Here is a 27584-nt window from a genome sequence, read left to right as displayed (position 1 = left end):
AACAAAATTATTGCAGAAAAGAATAAAATCTAGAGTAAAAAATTAAAAACACAATGTACATCACTTGTAGCATACAAGTATTATACGATTCAAAATTTATACTGGCTCGTCGTTAGCTGCAAGTATATCTCTGAGTACCGCCAATAACTAACAGTGGATTTCGACTGGCGTTACACTTATTTTAACACATATTGTCCCATACATTGTTTTTAGATAAAACAGGGTCTATAATATGTATAAATAAAAGTTGCACGTCAGTTCTACAGCGAAATTAGGCTGAAATATAGGCATTTGTCGCAGCATTTCGTTAGAAAATGCGATCCGCCATAAAGTTTGAATGACACTATACTTGATATTAGGAAAACTGCTTTCTCGTTTACCAACTTTTTTTTTATAAAAAAAAAAACCTTACTGAGGCGCCCTCCACATTCTACTTCTAGTAGTAATGTTACTAAACACGCACGAATTACTTATGTACCCAAAAAAGATAAATCAATTATACGAATAGGAACTGAATCCGAATTAAATTAGCCGTGTCTTCCTCAATAACACGAAATAAAAACAATTCGGTCAACATTCGGAATCTGTAGCTAATTAACGAGCCTTACTAAATATTTATTCTTTTTTTGCACGTACACCTCTAACAAATTACTAACATTAATTAATACGTGAATCGAAAACGTGTTCTTTTTATGAAAATTTCCCGAAAGAAGATATTTTTCTGGATCACATTACTATAACGGCAATGAATCAAATGTGATTAAAGATAAAAATGTATAGCCTATTTATTCTATGCCACATTTCAGAGAAATTCGTCAAGCCGTTCTTAGAGATACTTTCTAAATTTCTAAGAAACGTCCCAATCTTTCCCATTTATAATATAAGTAAAATTGTGAGACTGAACTATGAATACGGTTACTGTTAATTGATTGTTAAATATAGGATTTCCAGAATTGTGTTCGTTAGGAGCAAATTATTTTCCAATAAAATATATATTCTAGATTTTTTAAAATAAAATTATATCTCTGAAATATACATACATACGTATCGACATACTCTGATATATGTAACTTATGTTATTATATATTTATTTATAACTTTAAAAAAATATCACGCTAAGGTTTTTTAAATCCAAAAAAAGTAATAAATTCTTACTTGTAAATAAAACTACTAAAGCGACATTTCATAGTTGTTTAAAATACCAGAAGCTTTATAACGAAGTTTCGATCTTTGAGCTGAACTTAATATCCGCTCAAATCAAACGCTTTGATAAAAGCTCGTAAGCTTAAAGAGATACTCGTAAGCTTAAAGAGATACTCGTAGTGCCTCGTTCGGTCAGTACAGTTGTGCGACAAGATTATATCCTTTCATATGATAATATGAAGTAATTACATACAACAGTAATACACGCAACAGGAATGAGTCGATAAAAATGTATGTCTTTCCTATACATTTTTATAAACTACTAGATTTTACCCGCGACTCTGTCCGCGCGGAATAAAAAAAAAATACACACAAGATAAAAAAGTTCTTATGTCCGTCTCCTAGTTCTAAGCTACCTCCCCATAAATTTTCAGCTAAATCAGTTCGACCGATCTTGAGTTATAAATAGTGTAACTAACACGACTTTCTTTTATATATAGGTATATATAGATATAGATAGTTATAATATAGTATTTGTATGTATTATCAAAAAAAGTCGTATTTCATACATGTTATTAATACCATTTGCGTAGATTACAGAAAAAAACGATTTTCATAATTTTTGGCTGCCCGTCTGTCGGTTCGCAAGGCCGCGTTTGTTTCGTGTTATCTCCGGAACGGCTGGACTGATTTTGACAGGACCTTGACGAGAAGGTAGCTTTATCGCGGGAGAATGTTTTAGGGTACGTTTATTTTAACCCTATGCTGAGGAATTCACGATCAATCGCTAGTTAAAAGTATAAATAAATGAAAGTTAATATATTTCTTACAATTCTGAGTTATTTTTTTAGGTTCTATGTATTACTGAAAGGTTCTTAATAAATAAAAAATTCTGATTATAACACGTTAATAATAGAGAAATAAAGCTACGAACACAATACCTTATTCATATCAAAAGCTATTGGATAAATGTAAAGCGAAACCAATAGCTCTGTAATTTACGCCCATATTGTGTTTATACAATGAATACAAAAACATATTTTATAATGTGTAAAATATTGGTGTTTTAATTAACACATATTACACAAATAGTTGGAATGAATAATTTATTTTTAATTGAAGAGAATAAAGTGAGACGCGAAAAAGTAAAATAATTTTAACACATTTTTTAAATAAAATTTACAACGTTTCAACACCAGTCAAGGTATAAACAGAACTTTATACATAGGCTAGCTTCATAAACTACAGTGGCTATAAAGATAGAAGAAGAGGGAAGAAAGCATGGATGAGTTATGTGAAAAAGGATATGCGTAAATTCTGATAGAGTTGTGTGGGAGAGTTGACCATACTGTGCCGATTCTTCCAAGGGATAAGGGCAGGGTGATATTTTACCCTTGATTAATATTGCTCTTATATCGTACAGATATAAATGGTCAAGCATATTACCGTCATACAGAATTAAATTTTTAATTAGTATAAACTAAATGCTTAGTTGCTGCAGTAGAGAAATAACGTAACAAAGTTGGCATTAACCGTCACATGCATTCGAGTACGCTTACGGCAGGCTGCGTCGCCACTTGACATAGTTGCACTAGCTTATTTTAACGAGTGTATGAAAAAAAATATGACCTTTTTATATGTCGCCAATCTAAATTACCGACACTGTTAACTTATTTTTTTATTTTTTTTTTAATTTAATAAAATAGGAAATATTATAAATAATGCAAAAGAGCTCCAAGCTTGTGCTTGGGATACGGTTTACGGCTTTTATTTGTTGGTTGCAAGAATGGGCCGGGTCGACCGGTGAATTATCATGACCACACAGAAGACTGGCGTAAAATGGAAGCAATTCCGCGTTTCGTCTGATGACTGTGCGAATTGAGGTTGCCGTATGTACGTTTGCAAACTTATAATAAAAAAAAATTAAAAGTTTCGTCAACATCAACACAAATAACTCAACTATTTTGTCGTATACTGCATTATACTGCGCACAGTAAATTTCACGGTTAATAAAGAAATAAAAAACGACAACCCAACTACAAAAAGGACATAGAAAAAAAATTCTTTTCCAACAAATTTCAAGCTCACATCTCTGTCCGTCAAAAAAGCTGACTTAAATTTTTTAACAAAGCCTCTTTTCAAATATTCAACCGAAGCGATATTCAGGATGGCTTAACGGAATGAATTGGAACGCTACAGTATAAGCAAGAATAAAGAAAGCTTTCTGTAAAATGTTCTGTAAAACTTTTAAATCATTTAAATATTTGATCATTTAAATTTCAACTTACTAAAAGTTGACATTTAAAAATAACTGATAAAGTTGACAAGAAATTTGCTTTATAGCTGTTGTTATCATTCCTAATAAAACTAGTTTAGTCAGTCTTTTGTTATTATTTTTGTCATCTTAAATTTAGAATATTAACATAATAAAGAAATAATTGATTGTTTTTTTTTAATCTAAAACAGACGAAAGGAAGGAAACACTAAATAAAATATACGGTTTAGGTGCCTGGGTACATATTCTTCACAACATTGCAACGGCAAATCGATAAAGTTTTTTGTTAATTTTTATTTTTTATCAATTGTAAAATGTAAAAATATATATATATTGAAATTACATTAGCTTAATGAATTTGTTCCACATAAGAAAATCTAAAAATGTATTTGTATATGAAAAAACATAAATTTATGCGAACCGCTACTTGAATAACTAGCAGACGTAAACGCAAACGTGTGAACTTTATTACGAACGTTCGTAGCTCAAAAAAGGCAATTGCGACAAAACTCATCTGTATTCGTAACAGGAAAGTCGTAAAATCCAGTATCATTTCACAGTATAATCCGTACAGATACCACGAGATAACAATATTATTTATGAACATTAGAATAAACGGAAGAATAATATTTAGATAATGTACAATCAAACCTAGATAAGCGAGAAACCTAATAAGCAAGAGTCATTGTCCAGCCTTGATAAGCGAGAGCGATCCATAAGCGAGAAATCTGTAGGTTCGACTGTATTTTACAATGAACCGATGACGTCGTGAAAGCCAGTCAGGTAGTCGCTGGATGAAACACATGTGGCATATGTCCAGCAATGTACTAGCTCTGACTTATGATGTCCACAAAGCGAGTTAAGATAAAACTTTGAAGGTATCTTACGATTCTTTGCATATTGAAAATGCTGACAATTATAATCATCTTATCTATAATTTCTATCTCTTTATTTATTTATGCTAGACTAGCTTTTCGAGACGGATTCCACTTTCAAGACTAATGTTTATCTCTTCGCGTAGCGTTAAATCGTCTGTAACCTTTCTTAATAGTGCATTAGTGCAGATAAACTGTTTCATTACTGTCGAGTATTCGTCTATTCTTCAACAGAATGAATGCTATGATTATTAAAATATTACTCAGGAATATTGTTTTAAATGATTTGGTGATATAAAAAAGTACGTCTGGTACTCACACCCAATGTTCATTGAAAACGTTTCATTAAATGCTATCATTTGACAATCCGCAAACGAATAAAAAGCAATCTACGATAGCGTCAGTTTTTCTGTTTACAAAAGTCCGAGCGGGCTTTCCGGACTATTCGTTTTTAAAAGCCGTTTCATGCTGGTAATTTTGTTGAACATTCCACTGGGGTTATTCCCATTATTGCCTTATTCAAATACACTAAGCTCTTTCAAATCACTTTTTTATTCGCTCGATAGGAAAAATAGATTAAAGTAGCGTGATTCAAAAATGTAATAAAACTCTTAACTTAGACTGATGACAGACACTTAATTCTACACAGGTGGTGTTGGTGAAGGATTTGTCAATATTAAGGTTACGCAAGTACTCCTAGTCCACACGGCATCGCCTCGCGATCACGGCGGCGCGGCGCGGGGGTTCACACGCCGCCCCCTCGACGCCGCTGATCGAGTATTAGTAAATATAATCTATCTGATAATAATAATCTGAATAAATAGTATGTAATATCGCGATACATCGCGGATCACGCGCCGTTCACTCGTATAAGCGAGAAGGATATAACGTTTTACTAACAAATTCATATCTTTATCCCGCTACATCGGCGACGTCGAGGCGGCGACGAGTGGATGCCGCGGCGATCACAACACGGGGCGGTGCCGGGTGGACGAGTAGTTAACGATTCAGCGTCAACCCTTAGTTTCAAATATCTTCACTCTGTGTGGGTTTGAAAGTAAAAGTGGGATTATAACGCAAATAAATATAATCACATAGGGTGTTATTATCATAATTTGAATCTTAGAACATACATTTCTCAATTTCGTTGTAAAACAAATTATTTATAGTTCAAAAACGTACTCTTGCACTGTTTGCATTGCATTGATAGGAAGTTTAAAATATATTAAAAGACGCTTTCGTCCAAAAAATTAGTACGAACTGAAGAAACTCGTTTAAGTAGTTTGCTAGGAAAGAGATTATCAACAGCGCGCCGCTGGGACTATTTCATGAACGTGCTTGTATTTCAAAATAATATTCTCAACATGTGCTCTTGATTACAATCTCTCTTATTATGTATACTAGAAGTACACACATCACAGAAAACCAAAGAACTGGCTACCTCGGACAAAGAATAAGTCTATCTATTGAAAGGGGGCACGTTGCTAGTATCTTCGGATCCTTGCCTAAAGGGGGGACTCCTTTTAATGATATGTTTTAGTTTTCATATTATATTTTTAACTATGGATAGATGGATGGATGGATGGATGGATGGATATTTATTTCTCCTCAGTAAATCAAAATCCATATTACTAAATCTTGACTCGAGTCGTTTTAAAATTGTTTTACGACAGTTCATCGTAACAATGTCCTATCAATATTACTAATATTATAAATGCGAATGTTTAGATGGATGTTTCTTTGAAGGTATCTTCGGAACGCAGAGAGCATAGTCTGAAAGAACATATGGGCTACATACAAAGTTTTTTTTAATTCCGTGCGGACAGAGTCACGGGCGACAGCTAGTATCGGAATACAATGGAAAGCCTTTGTTTTTCAAAATATAAATCCGAACGCGTCACCCACGGCGGCGCGAATGTAGTCGAAACCTAAAATAAGTTCTCAAAGGCGTTTCGCGTTGGAAATTCTACCGATTAAAATGTAAACAATTTTTTTTTTATTGTTACTCGTTTGTTATACAAACGAACATTTTGAGTTTATATATAAAAAGGACTCGTCATAAAATCAATAGTAACCTTTAGATATCTTACTATCTTACTAAATGATAAATACGAAAGTTTAGATTGGCATAGATATACTAGTAGAATATAGACTGGAAGAAAACATAGGCTACTTATTAAGTTTTTTTTTAATTCACAACTAGTAATCTTACTAATATAATAAATGCGAATGTTTGGATGGATGGATGAATGTTCGTTTGAAGGTATCTCCAAAACAGCTAAATGGATCTAGATCAAATTTGGCATAGATGTAGAGCATAGTCTGGAAGAACACATAGGCTACATATTAAGTCTTTTTTTTTTCCGAGCGGACGGAGTCCCGGGCGACCACTTGTTTTTAATAAATGAAAATAATCAACGACGTTACGTAATCATTTTAAATATAACCATTCCTGGTGTAAAGAAAAACAAAACGTAAAGTAATCGATGTTCAATATTCGATAACCAAAGTGTCCCCACATTCGTTCGTTAATTACTTTGATCTCTAAGCGAACGTCGAAACTTAAAACTATTTGATATTTTCTCACACAATTTCAATAAAGCAATCTCTAAACGCAATAAAAATTTACTTTTACTAAAGGGGCCTTCGTTCGATTCAAGATTATCATTTTTTAATTTTTTTTAAATATTGTCAATTGCAAGAAAATCGTAATAAAAGTATGCGCGTACCTCAAAATTCAAGTAAACTCTTACCTTTGACGTGGAATTTAGGATTAACTCTCAAAATTGTTTAAAAATTCTTCCTAAAACTGTATCTTCAATATTCATCATGCGTAGCGGAAGTTTAGTGAGTTTATTATAATAAGCAAAGCATGTTAAGGTAATGCGGGTCACCCCAAGGGTGGCGTGAACTTGGGGAATGTGCTTACACACTTACGTTACCCTTGAAACGTGTAGATTGTTATGCCAGATTTTTATACAGCGTATAAGATAAACAAATATTAGAACATAACTTCGTTCTTATATCATTCGAAACATTAAAGTACAACACTTTTTACTTTTACAAATATAGGTAGAGATAACTAGCGTTAACTAGGATTCACTCATCAGATGAAAAGCAGAATACATTCACGCCTATCTTCTGTGAAATATTAATCCTATCGAACTGACCCATTTGGCTATAGAAGTTTACGGGTTGAATTCTTAAACACTCTGCGAATAAAAAAATCTAATTACATTTCACTTTTCATCAGTCGTAAGTCATATATACATAAGTACAGTAATCCGGCACTTCGATAGATCGGCACGTCCAATAATCCGGGACCTTCCGCCCACGCCTCCCTTTCCCTTTGCGCTTTGGTCGCACAGGTATAGAGGGGAAAGGGAGGCGTGGGCGGAGGGTGCCCGTAATTATTTCAAAACTAGTTAATTACATATGTGCCTACATGTTAATTCAATTGTTCCATAATAATACATTACATACATTTATTCTCTCTATGAAATGCTTTATTTTATTTATTACCGATGACTTTTTCAGTATAACCCAGTAATCCGAACATTCCAATAATCCGGCACCCTCCGGTTTTTAATAGTGCCGGATTAGTGAGATTGTACTGTATAATGTAAAAACATTACTCTCCTCTCATCTAAGAAAATACTTATGTAGACGTTTCACTTGTAAACTTTCATGTTGTGCAAAAATATGACTGCTTTTGAGGAGTCAAATACAGCGCTTTCGCTACGTGTAGACTGTTAGGTTTTCTACACTCCGTGTACAATCAATATTCCTAGGCAAATATTTCGTAGCGTTTATGTCAGGTGCAGTTCGAATGTAAGTCAAGGTAATATCAAAGCGAATTTAAAGTAAAGGAGTTAACCATAATATAAGTATACATTACTTCATAAAATTGTGACATTTAAAGTGTTATATTTTGTGCAAAATGTGTATATCATAATGGCTGTATATGAAATTTATGCTCGTAACTTAGTGTACGTGATAAAGGATTAAGTTATTTTTACGAGCAAAACCTCTCGACCACCTTGTACTTAAGTAAGTTGGCTAAGCCGAGGGTAACTTTTAAACTTACGGATTAATAGTTATCAAAAAACTTATTTAATATACAATATTCATCTTAATGAAGTTAAGTCATATCAAGATGTTGTGAAACATCAAAGCAAACCCAATGCAGGTTAACTTCACACATATCATTTAATTTCTTCGCTGATATGTGCAGGTTGCACAATGGTTTCCATAACTGTATAAATGTATGATAAATTTTGACATGTAATTTTAAAATCGAATAACATATTATAACATGGCAGTGACCGTACCTTGAAGTGTAGATTTCGGTCCATTGTCTTAAGACGTGACACAACTGCGCCACTGACGCTCTCAGCAATACTTAAAAGTGTTTAATTTATTTAGTAACCTAATTACTTGCCTTGCCTACGAACAACACGAGAACTAAGCAAGAAGAGAACCAATAATTATCAAGTTAAATTATTTAACTTTAAACTGTATTTAGTCTTTCATCAAATTTACTTTTGAACAGTTCAACAAGTCTGTCTATTTATTAAGAGCGATTACAAGATTACTCTTGGGAATATTTAAATATTAACAAATGACAAGTATAAAAAATAGAAAGAAAAAATTAGACATTTTAATGAAAAAAAAAAAAAAAAAAAACATTTTTTTAAACTAAGGAAAAATACAAGTTAATTAAATAAATATAAAATTCAAAGTAAAAATCATTATTATCCTGCCCGTTTGTAAAGTATGTACTTCTTATCCGTATATTTCTATCAGCTATTATATTCACTACCTCCTTACGCAAATCCACTTACATATTGAGTAGCCTGTAATATGCTCGCATGCATCAACTATCTTCCCATCATTCGGTCCAGCTGTTCCAGAAGTCATCCGGAACAAACGCGGTCATCCGGACATACAGACAGACAATAATTTTATATATATAGATTTTTCGTTATCAGCAACGCAAATGCATCATACATTTTTTTTTTCGATGTTACATAAAGACACTCCAATTTCATTAATATGTAAAGGTTGTACATCGCTTCCCTATGAAAAACACAATGTTGATACATTTGTAATCGAAATTGTATAAGGACAATTCGCTTTGTTGAAGGCACATAACGATCTTATTATGTTCCTTTACAATTCAGAGCATGTTCCTTTATTTATGAATTGCCTTTGTTTAGCGCAATCGATAACGGAGTACAAGCAAAATGGTACCTTAATATATGAAATATCTTTTCTTTTGAGGTTACATAAAGAATTACGATAAGATTAGATAGTGGTGAGGGCTACAGACAGGAACCTCCTCACTATGCGCGCGGTTTCTAAAATAACTGCCTTTTGTATCAGGTCCTTAATACAACTGTTTTTAGCGAGAGCTTTTTAAGATGTTGGTCGAAGCTCTTAGCTATCACAATATTCACCAATACGACTAAGAAGAAGAAAAAGAAGAACCAAAGTCCAAGGAAAACCAAGATTAATAATCGTCAAGTTTGCTTCTAGACTGACGAAGAAGAAGAAGAAGAGAGTCCATGGGACCGTGATTTTTTCTTGCTTATACAGGTTCCTCTATAGCCCGAATTCTCGTATATGGAGGTCGTCCGTCGCTACCGGACAATGATTCTCCCTTGTACAGTTTTCTAGCTTATCCAGGTTCGACTGTATATAGCTAAACAAACAATAGTTGTCGTGTATGTAAAATTCCAAAAAAACATCAATGTTTTTTCGTTATCGGCATATTTTAGTTTCGATAAAAGTGGCATTTAAAATTTCATGCGTTGTTTACGATCGTTACGCTTTATCGCTGTATTTTTATCCCGTAACAGCGAAATAAAGTTGTTACAACGACAAACGTTAATTTAAAAACAACACGATGATAAAAAAACAGTGATGATTTCAAAATATTTATCTAGAAAATTGGATTTGATCGTTTTAAAAAAGGTGTTCTTTTTATTTTTCAATCTAATGGATTTGAATCGTTTTTTTTTAACTTCATTATATAAGACAAAGGTTCAACATTTGCGGCCACAATATAAAAAAATCCTCGGTCGAATGTGCCAGTAGAATAATGGTTATAGTTACAGAGATCCGATCCAGTGAGCGTGAGTTCAATCTTACTAATATTATAAATGCGTACGCTTAGATGGATGGATGGATGTTTGTTTGAAGGTATCTCTGGAACGGCTGAACGGATCTTGATGAAATTTGATGATTTAGAACATATTCTGGAAGAACACATAGGCTACTTATTAATTTTTTTTTAATTCCGCGCGGACGGAGTCGCGAGCGACAGCTAGTTTGTCTATTATCGTAAACCACATCCTATGAAGTCTAAAACTTAGAATTATTACAATCAATATTAGTAAGTTTCAAATAGCAATCTACATATTTACTTGAAAAAAAATAATTGATAGGATTTTTAGTTCTGCTTTTGTATTTATATTCCGGTACTAATTACATTAAGCTAAATTAAATATTTAGTAACCAAAATATATTTAATGTGTGGTTAAGATTTGAAGCAAAAGTTTGTAGCATCAGTAGCGACCGTGGACGTAGATTGATGTGTCCTTTTGTCGCGGTCGCTGTTAACCAAAGGTGAATGATAAATGACATCGATGCTTTTAAGTAAACCTTGAAAACAGGATTTGATAATTCAGTGAGAACAACCTTTATGTCGCTCCATTTTGTAACACATGTTACATGTTACGTAAATGCTAAAAGCCTTACGATTTTATGCCTCCATTTTAAATATAATGATAAATAAGTTGACAGGAAAGTAATGCTTTTTCTTTTATGTTTGTATGTCCTTTCAAATTTATGTAGACTTTAGGTTGCAGCTGTTACCGCAGGAGTAATTTTGAAGAGTCATTCAATGCATTCTTTCGTGGAGGTTAGTCCGTATAGAAAGCCGAGTTCATAGTTGATTTTTATTATCTGATAATTTTATTCTTATGATTTTTATTCATGTTCGCTCTGATTTAAAATAAGCTTCTATGTTTCACCTTTCACATATACATTCAAATCAATTTTCACCTTCTTCCTACAAAAACTAAGCTAAGCACAACATATTTACATAAATATATGACCTTATTAAAGTTGGGACTATATTAAATAATTTCATCTTAATAATATCATATTGCATTATGTATAGTGTGCTATATTGTTCTCATGTAAGTGACTTTTTGTTTGTCTTTTTGAGAATAAATTCTTTAAACCTAAACCTAAACCTATATCATAAATGCGAATTTTTAGATGAGGGATTACCAAAAAGTGGTCGATATCGACCCCTTGGGGTTTTTTTTTTAAATTCTGCGCGGACGGAGTCGCTGGCTGACTGACAGTGTGACTGACTGACTGATAGTGTCATATAATTTACATCTAGTACATTGTACATTGTTTGAATAATCAAAAATATCATTTCTCTATATCACAAGAATTCACGGACGAGCTTTAATCTTGAATTCCACACCACGTTTCTAATACTAGCAATTTTGTTTGGAATGCATTCTGCTTCGTATCCGCTCGCTCGCAGAGCAGAAATAAATACTTGTGTACATCACGGAATGATTTTCCAATCGTTTCATTTCAATTCAGTATTTGAATCAAGTTTATATTAATATAAATCTTGTTTTTTTAATTACTATTATTAAGAACTTCGATCACTTCATATAATCTCACTTCTTACTAATATTATAAATGCGAATGTTTGTATGGATATTTGTTTGAAGGTATCTCCAGAACGGCTCAACAGATCTTGATGAAATTTGGCATAGATGTAGATCATAGTCTGAAAGAACACATAGGCTACTTATTATGTTTTTTTTTTAAGTCCGCGGGGACGGAGTCGCGGTCGACAGATAGTTAATCATATTTATCAGAAAATTACATTTCAAAGGGTTTTGTTTAATTTTATTCCATTTTCAAATGTCATAATCATAATATGAATTGATCTTAATTCCTATTAAATCAATTGTAATGCGATACTAAGAATTTAAATATTGCAAAGATCACTTTGAAAAGAACGCTTTGGAATAATAATACTGTGCTATCAAATATCAGATCTATATTCATACTAGCTGTCGCCCGTGACTCCGTCCGCGCGCAGTTAAAAAAAAACTTAATAGCGGTATGAAAAATAGATGTTGTCCGATTCTCAGACCTACTGAATATGCTCACAAAATTTCATGAGAATCGGTCAAGCCGTTTCGGAGGAGTTTAACCACAAACACCGCGACACGAGAATTTTATATATTAGATAAAGAAGGAACGTTTGAGGATTTATTTATTGGTATTTATGATCTAACAAAATATTAAAAGACTAAATAAATGATACTACTAAATTATAAAGGTAAGGTTGGGCGTCAGTTTTGCCATTTTATGTGATTCATTAAATTATGATGTTAAGCCGCGTACAGACATCGCGAGGCATGAGTCGCAAATCGTTCGTTATGTATGCTTCAACCCAAATTTCAGCGAAATCCAATGGAGCCGTTCTGGAGATACCTTCTAAAAACATACATCCATTAATCAAAACATTCACATTTATAATATAACATAAAGAATATTCTAGGATAAATTCGACCAGTTATATTTTCTTGTAAGAGATGGGGGCAAAGGAGCAAGGAACCGCCTAAAATTATTTGATCCGACGCCCATGGACATCAACGCCAGAGGAATCACAGATACCTTGCCGGCCTTTAAGGAAGGGATAGGCTCTTTTCTTGAAGGCTCCTAAGTCCGTAATAGTTATATTAAAAATTATTAGCTTCGAATACTTTCTTCAACTTTCAAGTGTTTTTATACAGGAATGGATTATTTTGTTTTTTTACACATACTATTTGTATAGAGATATTGAGTATACCATTTAAAAAATAAGTTGTATATACCATTCTATATAAAACAATTACAAGTCAATACGAGCAAGTGCTACTTTAACAAATTGCCGCAAACTAAGCAGCAATTATAAATCCATGTCGTTTATTACGAGCAGACCATAGCGGATATTAGTGGCTAGTGGCTACGCATTAGATCGGTGAACCATATCATTAGTGAAGTCAGGTTTTGGCGACTGCGACTGGCAGTAATGAATTGATTTCTGTTTCTATATGTACCTATATTGTTAGCCTGACTTCTTTTAACCAAATTACAGATTTCCTAGCTTGTATCATGTTCTTTGTTATTTTAAGTTCCTTTATTGAACTACTAGCTCTTTGTAAGAAGCCTATTTATTCTTCCCGACTATGTTCTATATCTATGCCAAATATCATCAAGATCCGTTGAGCCGTTCCGAAGATAACTTCTAAAAAACAAACATTCATCCATCCATCTGAACTTTCGCATTTATAATATTAGTAAGATAAATATATATAAACTATTCTACAACATCAATCAAAAGGGGTTATTCTGTAAATGAGTTTGCATGGTTCGATTCGGACGAACACAAAGTAAACAATGTGGCCTGTGTCCGTACGTGTCCGTTCATAGAAGTACGTAAATAAAAGCAAGTTGGTAAATTGTCGCGCGTTGCGTGGTCATGAAGACTTAAAATCCGTAATTTGTTTACCCCAATTCTTAATTCAACCCATTAATTTATTAATTATAGTAAGCAACATTGTCAATATTTGTGGTCGAGATATCGGTATTTCTGTCATTATGTCAATTTTGTGGTCTCAATTAATTAATTCGTGATACATTCGTTTCATTTTGATTAGTATTTATTTTGTCATTTAATTTTACACAACAGAACAAATATAATCATCAAGTGTTTATTGTTTTTATCATCTAGAATCTAGAAAGTCGTAGATCTTAAGTTTAGTACAATGACAGACATCTTTTCTGCATAAAATTTGTGGAAGCTATTTAATTTTTTATAACATAAGGTGGCAAACGAGCAAACGAACCCGAATACGCCCAAAAAGCGAAGCGATCGCTGCCCATAGACATCCGCAATTGCAAATTCGTTACGTACCTTTTATCAACAGAGGAGGGGATGCACAGAAAGAGGAGATATATTCTCTTGCTAAGCGTCCCCTTCTCTATCAAATGCACAAACGTGAACTAGAAATTCTATCGACTTCCAATTTCTAACATCTACTTTACTGATAAATTTATTAGAGCGTTAATTGCCGTTTAATTCCTCAGTGAGTGACAAAGTAAGCAAAGTTTGCTCAGTAAATATTTAAAGGCGTCGTGTTCGGCGAAGATTCTAAGTTAGTAAGATTTGTGGTTTGTATAAAATATTGCCACAAATTAATTAGTAAAATTAAAACAAACATAAATAAGTAAAAAATAACTAGAATTCTTATTTGTCGAAGGAGTCATAATTACTTGTATTTATTAAAATTTAAGAATCAATGCTTTATTTAATAAGTGCTAATGAACTCTGCTGAAATTACCATTTAATGACTCCTATTAAACATATTCTGTTAATGTTCGTTTACAAAACATTAAAAAAAACAAAGGCATGATGTAATAGTTAACATTGTTCAACTCTGTGTTAGCTTAGGATCCTAAACGTTTTCATTTAACTACGACCCTCGCTTACATTATAAGCTTTACAACAAACTGAACAAAGTTATACTTCATATTTATTATTGTTACTAAAACAATGTTTTGTGAACTAAAATGTATGAATATTGTAAGATAGGATGGACTTCCTAATTATAGGTTAACCAAGTTTTTTAACATATATGTGGAGAGAAAATCACGTTAGGAACATCGAAGGGATTATCAACTCCAATATATATCCGCAACAATAAAGTATTTTTTTCATTTAGCGAACTGAATCAATATATACATCATACCCGTTCTGCTCTGAATTGCAACGCTTAATTATAATTTGATTTATTATTTTTTTTTTTTGTTGATGTGTATATCCAGTACTTTTCGTGTCCTTTTTTTTTAATTATATAAGCGAACGTTTAATTTTTTTTAATCTTTTAATTTTATTTTAAGTTTTGTAATGTATTTGAACGGATAAAATGTCTTATGATTATTATCACACCTATACAACCGCAAATTGTTACGATCCTATGAATCGGAGAGAATTAATTTTATCTCTTCTGATAAAAGAAACAAATATAAAATACTAGCTTTTACCCGCGACTCCGTCCGCGCGGAATAAAAAATAGAAAACGGGGTAAAAATTATCCTATGTCCGTTTCCTGGTTCTAAGCTACCTGCCCACCAATTTTCAGTCAAATGGATTCCGCCGTTCTTGAGTTATAAATAATGTAACTAACACGACTTTCTTTTATACATAAAATATTGTGACAAATAATTTAAAATTCTTATAATTCACAGTATTCATTTTATTAATTAAATTAACTTAGTATTTAAAATTTGTATGGTTAAAAAATTTATAACTAGTGATCGTGTCCCGTATATAAGCCAATTTTCACGTCCTTCACAACTCGTTAAGTATTGTTAGCGATACGATAGTTCCAATTTATTTCGACAATATCTGCTACAAATGAGTCGCGCAACGAATTCGATAGCTATTCTAAATTTACGATTTTATGCAATAAAAATACTGTATTTTTAAATATTACATAATACTCATATCAATTCTATCACAAAATATATTTACGTGACTAAATATCAGTAATAGAAAATGAAAAACACATAATGTAAACTTTCTAATGTTGCCTTTCTAGTGCAAACTAAAATGTAACATGTTATTATACATTTCAATCGTTCTAAGAATAATTAAGAATTTTTTGTAAGCTTTATGCTAGAATATGATTCACGTCAGTTGAATGGGGGCTTCCAAACCCTCCATCTCTTGATCGGATATCCGTACCGTTAAATATTAGGTTATTGGCGTTTATATACACATCGTGGGTTTCTACTGCTAAAATGTACAAAGACGTATTGTTCTCTATTATTTAAAGAACATTAACGAGTTGATATATTATAGGTAATGGTGTTCTGTGGAAAGTGTCACCTAAAAAAATATATACTTTAACACAGGTTATATTAATTAAAATCTCAACAAAAATGTTAGTAATATATAAATAATGCATATTATCCTGTTTTTAATGTAACACAATTTTAAATAGCATTTATACTTAACAGCGAAAAGCACCACAAAAGCTCTCAAATTAGGCGACGCAAAGCTTTAAAATTAAAAGCTGCTTTTCATTGGCTTTATACAACTCACTGAATTATTACTACTGCTAGGAAGTACTTACAATTATTTTTAGTATAATAGAGTTTATAAGTGGAAGAGTTACAGTTAATTAATAAATATTAGTACATTTTTACTAACTAAATAAATATAGTTAAATTATTAACTCTCATAATTGAATGATAAATAATTAAAGACAATTCATTGCATTTTTCATTTACTTATTAGTATTTTTCAATTGCCTGCAAGATTTCGATGAAGGCATTTATTAAACTATCTTTCGTCATCACTTAACATCAGGTAGAATGTGACTGGTTTATTCTTTAGATAAAGTGCTAACTAAATCAGTAAAGAAACAAATTGTCGCGATGAATCTCGTAACCATGTTGTGTTCTGTTTGCCTAGTACGAATATTGGTGAAAATTGACTTCGTATCGTCATCGTCAATCATGTTAAACTTAGTATGAGATTTATGGTGTACTATACGCCCGATGGGGGCGCAAATCTTGTCGACGACGATATGATGGCGGATGTTACAAATATTTGTGTTAGAGCCACTGCTTAAGTATAGTTTGCATATGCATGATTATGTTACTCTTTTAACAAAGCGCCATCTACACAGGTTTTGTATTAACTTAACTTGTAACTTAAACTGTGAAGTAAACTTAACGTCATGTTTACAGATGTCCACGATAGGTGGCTCTGTAAAAAGTTCTAGTTAGCTGACAATTACGAATATAAAACAATCATATTCGTTTAGCAAAAGATCGAAAAACATAATATAAATTATAATATAAATAATAAATAACGGTAATACTTATGCATGCACGAACAAAATCATCAAATTAAGCTTTAATAATAATACCTAAGTAATAATACGTAAGCTTAAAAATATGGAATCAAAATTTAATTTCTCCCAAAAAAAAAGAAAGTTTTTAACCGTTCAATACAAAATATCATACATTTCTTGGAACGCTTGTAGTAAGTAATGTTAAATTCCCTAACAAAAGCACTGAATTGATAACGAAAATAATAATCACGCAGCGGCAAATATTTCAAAGAATTTTTATCACACGATCAATTTCCTTTGTAATAAGAAATCAGAAATGTTAATCAAAATGCATTTAACGATTTCAGTTAACTTATCTCAATCAACACAAATGCATAAAATTGAAGTTTTTTTTTTCGATCGATTGACAGAAGGGTATTTTTTTACACAATATAAATGATCAGACGAGGACATTTATTTCATCCCATTTCGGGAATTTAATACTTACAATGTAATTAGGTCAAAGTTTTTCTAGTTGTTAAAATGCAAACTTGCAAAATTATAGAGCCCATGGTATCAGTGAACTGTACGATATTCAATCCTGAGTGGGCGCTGGACTATCACGGCACGGAATAGGCACGGCACTATCAGACATGAGACATCTGCCTGGGGTCTTATGGCACTTTGTCCTGGTCTTTATACAATTTTGTTTCTATCAACCATCTTGCTTCCGTATCCATCTTTGATGGATTCGACACCGTTTTCATTACGCCATATTTCATTCATACTTTAATTTAGCTTATTCCATCTGTCATCTATTTTCACCGTGATTGGGCCAATACTATCCACTCTTGTGGATACTATTGTATTTTTAAGTTCACGATCTATCTAACAGACGTGCCTAAGTTTGAATTCTTTTTAAGAACTGGGTGGGATTAGATTCATGTTTTCTCCTCTGTAAACTGATTAACATTAGAAGAGTATTTTAAATTAATTAAAAACTACTTATAAATAAAACAAAAACCGATTAAGAATTTATTCAATGAATTTGTACAGACTTTGTTTACTTCATTATTATAGTTAAGTAAGATAAAGTTAAGAGATTTTTGATGCTACCAATACATTTGAAATCATACTTACGAATGTGACACACCACTGTTGACACGTCAGTCAAAAAAATAAACCTTACATCTAGGTATTGCGATAAAATAACGTGTCATCCGTAATCACATGTAGAAAACATTTGACTAAAAGCGGTACATATCTGATAAACAGTCCCTATAAATATTGAAGCTAAAGACAACCTATGCTATATAAAAATTCGTAGTTGATAAGAAAACATGCGTTTAATTTTACTATTGTCTTTGTTTGTGGTGGCCTTTGCAGCTGAATTGCCATTAGCCGAAGAGTGTGATGAAACTAAATGTCTATTGCCAAGATGTAGATGCTCTTCTACTAATATACCAGGAGGATTAGCACCTAGAGATGTTCCTCAGGTATGGAATGTATTCAAATATTTTTACTCAACTGTATTTGCAATGTTATTATTCCAAGATTAAAACTTTTTGTTTACAACACTTATGCCTGTCTCATTTTTTCTTTGATGATTCTGTCCGGTTTGATTCGGTCATGGTTTCTCTTAAAAAGAAAATTTTATATTTAACTAAAATAATTATTTAATTTATGATCCCTTTATTTATTCTCATTTGGTATAATTTTGAACACCACATAGTTTAATTGCATTTATTATTGAATACTGTAATGATTCATAGATACTCGTATTACGAATCATTTAATTACGGATACATAACTTTTGCATTTATAAATCTTATCATTCTATGAAAATCAAAAACAAATCGTACCTTATCTTAATTATAAGTTCTTAACAATTAATAGATGGATATCTTTTTCATCGATAACAATTGAACAACTAATAAATTTATCTTTGATTCCACCATCAAGAGAAGAAATTATTTTTAATTAGGCGACACTTCTTGACGTTGGTGTTTTCGATAGTAGGATGATTGAACACTTACTAGTTAACCATTACTATCTTTTAACCACTTCACCACTAAATATGAGTTGAGATCGTGGTTCATGTTTGTTTAATGAATGTGTTTTTTTTTTTTCAGTTCGTGTCTGTAACATTTGACGATGCAGTAAATGTTATCAATATAGAAACATACCGGGAAGTTCTATACGGCCGTAGTAATTCTAATGGCTGTCCCGCTGGTGCTACATTCTACGTCAGCCATGAGTACACCAACTATGTTCTTGTCAATGAATTGTACAACCGTGGTTATGAGGTGTCCCTTCATTCGATGACACATCAAACTCCGCAAACGTATTGGGCGGAAGCCGACTACGATGTCTTAGTGAAGGAGTTTGCAGACCAAAAGAGTCTGATGTCGCATTTCGCATTGATACCGGATCAAGAAATCAGAGGTTAACAACCTTATTTTTATTTTCATACAGTAAAGTAAACTTTGTTTTGTTTTTTTTTGTTGCATCTCTATCGACAATTCTTTTTCTTTGAACGCTTGGACTATAAATTTTAATGCAAAATCGTAAAACGAATTTTCCTTCCTCTCATTTACATATAAAAGTATTTGATTTGTTAATTTTAGGTGTTCGTCTTCCCTTCCTGCAAATGAATGGTAATGCAAGCTTCCAAATGATGGCAGATTCTGGTCTTGTGTATGATAACTCCTGGCCGACTGTTAGCCACGTTAACCCAGGACTTTGGCCTTATACCCTTGACTATGCTTCAATTCACGACTGTATTGTACCGCCATGCCCATCTGCGTCCATTCCAGGACCATGGGTCATACCAATGATTAGCTGGTCTGATTTAAATGGTTCTCCTTGCTCGATGGCAGACAGCTGTTACTTCACGTAAGATTTATTTTATTTTTAACGGATAAACCTTGATACTATATTGATACTTGTTAACTAAGGATATTCAGTAGATGGAGTTGCTTCACTTTGACATCTTCGAAAAGAAGCACGTGGGATCTTTCCATATTGACTGATGTTTTCAGTGTGGAAATTTAGTTATAGTTATAGTATTTTTAAGAAATACCAACAATTTAGGACATCATCACCTACTAGTTCATGGCTATTGATTTTTGGTCCTCCACCATGCAGTCAAATAGTTTATATTCACCTCAAATCCTTTGTAGTTTAGACTATAATGTCAACTGATCACTTGACCGTATTTTTATAGTTCTCCACGTGTCACTTTAAAAATATATCTATTGCAGCAACTCTTTGCAACATTCACTGCTGAAATAGTTGTGGTTTTTATTCATCGTTTTTCTATTATAACGATTATCATCGTAATTCGTTTAGTAAGATACAATGAAGATTATTAATTTTTATTACAGACCACCCCTAGATGATGAGAATGCTTGGTACAACTTCATCCTTACCAATTTTGAGAGGCACTACCACGGTAACCGAGCGCCTTTTGGCTTCTACATTCACGAATGGTACCTGGCTGTTAACCCTGCCGTTAAAGCAGCTCTCGTTAGATTTATGAACTACGTCAACAATTTGAATGATGCATTCATGGTAAGATTGAGAAATATTTCCGAGTTTGATTTTTAAAATGTAACGATGTTTTTGAAGCAGAGACTGAAGAATTGAATAACCAACTTCAATGGGAAAAGGCTTAGACAAATTACCTACGATTTACGCTAAGTCTTTCAATGAACCAAAAGCAATTTACCTTATCTTACTACTATTATAAAATGCAAAAGTTTTTGTTTTAAAGTTAGATTAATGTTTTTTAGAAGGTATCTCTAGAACGGCTGCATGGATCTCGCTGAAATATGGCATAGATGTACAACATAGCTTAGAAGAACACATAGGCTACTAATTATGTTTTTTTTATTCCGTGTGGACGGGGTCGTTGGCGACTTCTACTTCAACTGTCCATTATAAATAGAGCAGTCTTTTTGATGATATGAATTGCAAGAAATAAATTGAATGTTATGATTTTAAATTATGTACAAATTGTCTTAAATTTGGAATAATACAGATACTATTATATTTATCAGGTAAACGCCAACCAAATAATTGAATGGGTTCAAAATCCGATACCGGTTTCGGAATACATCAGAAGACCTTGTAGACGTTTCTCATCGACTCCTTGCCGTGCGACTAGCTGTGGACCACTCAGATCCGAACACAATGGGGTAATTCATAACTATAATGAAGACAAAATAAATGTACTCTTATCCTTAACAAACTCCCTCTTACTTTTATAAGAAGTGGATAGGTCCTCGAGAAGTTGGTATAGTATGGTTATTTGTAAAAAAGTGGTATAAAGGAAAACAATATTTGACGTGGGACGTAAAAAAACGATGTATCCTTTTTTCCCTATCTCACAACTCTTCAATGAAGGTACAGGGTTTGTGCTGTACTTTTTTTTTCTCATCAACTTAGTTACTAAGAATTTTTTTATTAACTTAATATGTTTTCAGTTGGATTACTGGATGCAAGTTTGCAACACCTGCCCTCGAGTGTACCCCTGGCTTGGAAACCCTCTTGGAAGATAAATTTATTGTAAACAAATGTTCGAAAATGCTTTTAAAGAAAGTATTTTATTGATTTTATTACCATTATTTTGTATACACAAAAACAAATAAAGTTATGTTAATATTTATATTGTCTTTAATGTTTCTTTTACCCTAAAATTAATATTATCAAACTTCAAAATATCCTGCTTTTTTTTTTTATATAAAAACATAATGCTGATTATTTGCAATTTACTAACACTCCTTACCGTTCCAATTAAACTCTAGGCTTTTGTTATATTTGGTGTGGTATATTTTATTTATGAAAATTTCAAATATTGTTCTTTTTGTTTTAAGAACTTGAATGAATTAATAAGGACCGATACTATTTTCTAAAGTCTTACCTTATTATAACTTAATCTTAAAAATTCTACTATAGCTAATATTTTCTCTAGATGTTCAATCTCAATTATTAGTACGCACTAATGGAAGTCAAGTAAACCCGTCAACTATCTGTTGCATTTCTACAAATTACAATCTCATTCGGTCAGTTCTATTCTATAAACCAGTGATTGTCAAACTTATTTCTTTCACCGCCCCTTTGAAAATCAATTATATTTCAGCGCCCCCTAATTTCTATTCAGCCCTAAAACTTAAAAATCACAATTTCATTACTTTAATTAATTTCAATGCCCCCCATTTTTTTGGGCCCCTTATCGCCCACTTTGGGAAACACTGCATAAACTGTAAAATAATTACTTAATGAGGAATTAGAATTAATTATTGTCGGAAATTTGATTTATAGCAATCGATAAGAAACTATTTGATAATCATAGAACATCCGATATTAGAAACTGTTCAGTAATTGATTTTATTTGTAGAATTAAAATGTAATATAATAGCTAATGATTGATAGAGATGGCCGCTAATCGTTTATTGTTGTTCTAACTAAAAGTAATTACAGATAAAAATAGTGCGTAAAAACTTGTTTACTAATACTCTGTGTTCTATATTAGCTCTTTCCTACAAAAATAAATATGGGGCTTATTTAAGTTTACACACTACCTTTATGTCGGTGCTAGATCTTATTTTTGGCGGGTCCTGTTTTCGACTATAATAACGCTCTCTATTACTTTTTTGGTACCGCTACCGGGACTACCTTCAGGTTACTTCGGAGGGGTGGTCTCAGAAGTCATGCTTTTCCTTCTAGCTCGCTGTGATTTTTAGCTCCTTGAGGCCATTGCATTGGCTCTTTGCAGTATTTGCTCAGCCCGCCGTAATTTCTTTAGTATTGAGGCGGCGTATTCGCTAACTTTAACTTTTTTTGGCAGGTGAAATCGTCAAAAGATACCAAGCCTTCTGAAGCAAAACAGGGTTATGTGCGACATAACTTACTAAAACCCCTCTTGGTGTCCATCCCCTAGTGCAATTGAAGAGAGTCCCGGGTTATCCAAAGAAACACACCAGTGCTCTACACTGACCTTATGCACGACCCAGGGGCGATAAAAATTCCCCTCATACGGCATACGCATAGCTACGGCGTGTGTTTTCAACCCTTGTTACCAATGTGTTTTTCGATTTTCGATTTACATATGTACATGTTCTTACGGTGAAGGAAAACATCGTGATGCTACCTGCACATATCTGAGAAGAAATTCAATGATATGTGTGAAGTCAACCAACCCACACTTGGCCAGCGTGGTTGACTATGGCCTAGTCACCCCTAACTTGGGGTAGGCTCCGAGCCCCTCGGTGGGGACGTATAGTGAGCTGATGATGATGATAGCTACGGCAACTCATGACTTGATGTGAGACCAAGTGACAATGGCAAGGCCAGAGACTTTTGGCCTAATTTTAATTTCCAACTTCCTTAAGGTGTGGCTTTAAATTTTAGGAAAACCTAAACTTTATCAACAATTTTTAACGAATTAATACGCTATCTCGTTCTAAAAATATGTTTAACTGTTAATCAAGGATCATATTTGATACTAAATTAAAGGAAACCCGCGAAAAACGAAACAATTACACAAAGAGCCGGTACTTTTATCAGATTATTTTTATCTTTACAATTAAAATCTGTGATCATTGATGATAGAAATCAAATAGTTGATAATATTAGTAAGTATATAAAATAGACATCAAGTTTCAATTTACTTGTCTTTATAAAAGCGCCGAAAACATGAAGACGGTGACGTTTATTTTATTAAGTGTGTTAATAGGTTTAGCGGTTGCTGAGGAACCCGAGGCGCCATTAGCTGAAGAATGTAACAAGGAACTTTGCAAACTGCCGAAATGCAGGTGCTCGTCCACCGACATTCCTGGAGAGCTTGCACCAAGAGACACTCCACAGGTAAAAAATAAATATCATCATCAGCAGCCTGTATCAGTCCAATACTGGGCAAAAGTTTTTCTAAATGCTTTCTGCAGTAAGCAGTTTCCCACTTTCAGCATGTAACGCCTCCTGTTTTCAGAAAATAAATCGTTTAGAAAAAATAAAAATAAAATAATGATTGTAAAGTAATTAAAAACATAAGACGAATGTAGTGACCTCTTACCAGACGGTTGATGCACGATGGCAAAAAGGTGATGAAAAATATCAACCAATAACAACATTAATTCGGCTCGAATTAAAAAATTTAAAGTTATTAGAATTTAGATTATTTTTTGTACGTAACATAACATAATCGATTATAACTTCTTTCTCTCTGTCTCCACAAAATCTGTGCATCTCTTTACAGTTCATTACGCTCACTTTCGACGATGGTGTCAACATTCGCAATATTGAGACCTACCGTGAAATTCTCTACCAACGCACTAACAAGAACAACTGCCCCGCGAGTGCCACTTTCTTCGTTAACCACGAGTACACTGACTACCAGCTTGTCAATGAGCTCTATAACCAAGGTTTTGAGATCGCTCTACACTCTATCTCTCATCAAACTCCTCAGTCGTACTGGGCAGAAGCAACCTACGAAAACATGATGAAAGAATTCGGAGACCAGAAACGTCAAATGTCACACTTCGCTAACATTCCCTCAGATGCCATACAAGGTATGGAAGTGTAGTTGTAAGTTTTTTAATATTTAGGACTCTCGTTATATTTTTGATAACTTTAAGATTGCGATTCCACCAGTGTGCTGAACTGTACAATTACAAAAGATTCGCGCAGCCTTTCTAGTGGAGAAGACAAATGCGATATCAACTTAGTACCTGCACTGCTTGAGTTTTGCACTAAATATTTTTAAGCAAATGCATTGCACACTATTTTAGTGGAATCGTACTTATAGATTATGAATTCGATTTTAATTCAATTTATAAAGAAAAGACGGCAACAAAAATTTTGAAAATCACAAAAATAATTATAAGTTCACGGATTTTGATAGCCAAGTATTACAGGTAGCGAAGGAAACAGTTAAGGTACGTATGTTATGATTTTGCTAAACATAATGTACTTTTCAGGAATTAGAATTCCCTTCCTTCAAATGACTGGAAATGCTAGTTTCCAAGTCATGGCAGCGACAGGTCTCCGATATGACTCCACGTGGCCAACCACCAGCTTCACAGACCCTGGCTTGTGGCCGTACACATTGGACTACGCTTCAACACAAGACTGCATCGTTCCTCCTTGCCCGACTGCGTCAGTGCCCGGCGTTTGGGTGCTCCCGATGATAAGCTGGAGAGATCTCAATGGATTCCCTTGTTCTATGGTTGATGCTTGTGTGTTTGTGTAAGTAAAAGTTCTTCTTTTTAAACTAGCATAACGTAAGTTCTTTTATTAGCAATTGATTTCTGATATATCCACTAAACATCCTCTCTTTATGGTATGGTCAGCGGTAAGAGAACTCTTTTAGAATTAAGTTCACCAATGCGTCACCGCATTTCTATTATTAAGTAACAATTTTCTCATGATCTTCTCTTTCCTCTAATATTCTAAATCAAATTTTTAAATTTAAAAAATATTAGGAGTTCCCCATAAATTCATATGAAAATAGTGTACATATACCAAAAAAAAAATATGGTATTAAATGAATATTCTAGACCGCCTCATCATGATGAAGAAGCGTGGTTTAAGTTCATCCTTACTAACTTCGAGAGACATTACCTCGGCAACCGCGCTCCCTTCGGCTTCTACATTCACGAGTGGTACATCTCCGCCTATCCCGGTGTCAAGAGGGCTTTGGTTCGATTTTTAGATCTAGTGAACAGTCTTAATGACGCTTTCATGGTGAGATTTTTTTTTTTTTTTCATTACGTCAACGAAATAAATAATTGATAATTTGTGAATAAATTATTGATAATAAAATTAAAAGCAAGTGGAATTTAGGATCGATCAGATATACATAACCTAAAAACCAGAAATAGAAAAACCACGCCATATTACTGTTATATAATATTTTTCATATTTCAGGTAAGCGCGGGTGAAGTGATCGACTGGGTTGAGAACCCGGTGCCAGTGAACGAGTATGTGAAGAAAGAATGCAAGAGTTTCGTGTCTACGAGCTGCCGTCGCACCAGCTGCGGACCTCTCACCTCCACACATACTGAGGTAAGTCAACAAAACAATACAAGAAAAGCAATGTCTTATTAATGTGTAGTAGAAAAATTAGCTGATGTTTAACTTACTATGAGTGTTCTCTGTCAAAAGATCCTACTTTTGTAGATATTAAAAAAGAATTATGAAGCAAAGTATGACTTTTCACAATTTTTTTTTTTTGTTTCAGATGAGTTACTGGATGCAGATTTGCAACATCTGCCCAAGAGTTTACCCCTGGTTGGAAAATCCTCTTGGAGAATAATTTAACACTTTCATTAAATTTTAGTAATACATGAATTCAATTAAAATTTCTTGTGTTATTTTTATTTATAATGAGACAAAATAGTTTTGAATACTTTTGTGACCGTAATAAATAAAACATTGAATTCTTTCTAACACATGTTTATTTAATGTACATCGAATAGTAACTATTTCATATTCAAAGAATTATCCCCTAAAAGTCTTTTCTTTGACTCTAACGTTATGCTGATGTTATAATTCAAATTATCTTTTACAATATACAGGATGTTGTGAAATTCTGAATACAAAGAAAGACAACTTACAAAAGCAAAAGTTGCTTTGGTTACTAAATGTTTTTGAAGATAGTATTAAAAAAAAAACGAAAAATCTTTAATAGATTACTGTAATGAACTTAAAAAAACAATTTCAGGCCAAAATTTATGATACAATGTAGTTTTAAATGGTCATAGTTTCCACAAAGGAATAGATAATCTTACGTTATATACGTCATTTTCGGACAACTTATACAGAAGATTAGAAAAAGTTTTAATCCAAAACGTTTGAGTCAAAGTTATTTAATTTCTTATCTGCTATTACAAACATTTGAATTCCAATTAATTTAACGATTGCAAAAATTTAAACATGGCAAGATTTATGAGGCCTAAAAATAATAGATTTACTGTCGCACTTTTAAAGGGCGCAAAAGGTCTGCCTTAGCGTAGATTAATTCCTGCACTTAAAGTCAAACAAGTACTGAAACAAGTGTATGCGGGGAAGACCCTTAGTGACCTATTAAACGGCCCTAAATGCAACAGTTGAATTAATAACTATGAGAGTATTTACAGACAGAAACATAGAACTTATCTCTAAAGATTTGGAAAATTTGAGTCACGAACTACAATTTATCATTGGGTTAAGATATTGTTTATAAAATGGGTAAAATCTATCACAATCTAATACAATAAGTTACTAATGTAAGCATTTATGTAATACATTATGTACAAAATATATCAAAATACAAAACAATTTTTAAATTAAAGAAGCATTTAGTTAACATCGTGTACA

At 32.9% G+C, this 27584-nt stretch overlaps 2 protein-coding genes across 2 annotated transcripts; both read left to right on the top strand.

The window, feature by feature from the left end:
* The first annotated feature begins 18528 nt into the window (after nucleotides 1-18528).
* LOC106716319 (chitin deacetylase 8) lies at nucleotides 18529-21810 on the top strand. Its single transcript, XM_045684291.1, has 6 exons — nucleotides 18529-18721; nucleotides 19358-19670; nucleotides 19853-20120; nucleotides 20612-20798; nucleotides 21287-21424; nucleotides 21713-21810. The coding sequence occupies exons 1-6, from the start codon at nucleotides 18566-18568 to the stop codon at nucleotides 21785-21787; spliced, it is 1137 nt and encodes a 378-aa protein (XP_045540247.1). The 5' UTR covers nucleotides 18529-18565; the 3' UTR covers nucleotides 21788-21810.
* A 2089-nt stretch (nucleotides 21811-23899) lies between these two features.
* On the top strand, nucleotides 23900-26588 carry LOC106716323 (chitin deacetylase 8). Its single transcript, XM_014509828.2, has 6 exons — nucleotides 23900-24095; nucleotides 24484-24796; nucleotides 25205-25472; nucleotides 25784-25970; nucleotides 26154-26291; nucleotides 26467-26588. The coding sequence occupies exons 1-6, from the start codon at nucleotides 23925-23927 to the stop codon at nucleotides 26539-26541; spliced, it is 1152 nt and encodes a 383-aa protein (XP_014365314.2). The 5' UTR covers nucleotides 23900-23924; the 3' UTR covers nucleotides 26542-26588.
* Nucleotides 26589-27584: the final 996 nt, after the last annotated feature.

The sequence above is a fragment of the Papilio machaon genome, chromosome 25 (assembly GCF_912999745.1).
Source record: "Papilio machaon chromosome 25, ilPapMach1.1, whole genome shotgun sequence".
NCBI lineage: Eukaryota > Metazoa > Arthropoda > Insecta > Lepidoptera > Papilionidae > Papilio > Papilio machaon.
This window is presented reverse-complemented; position numbering and strand designations above follow the sequence as displayed.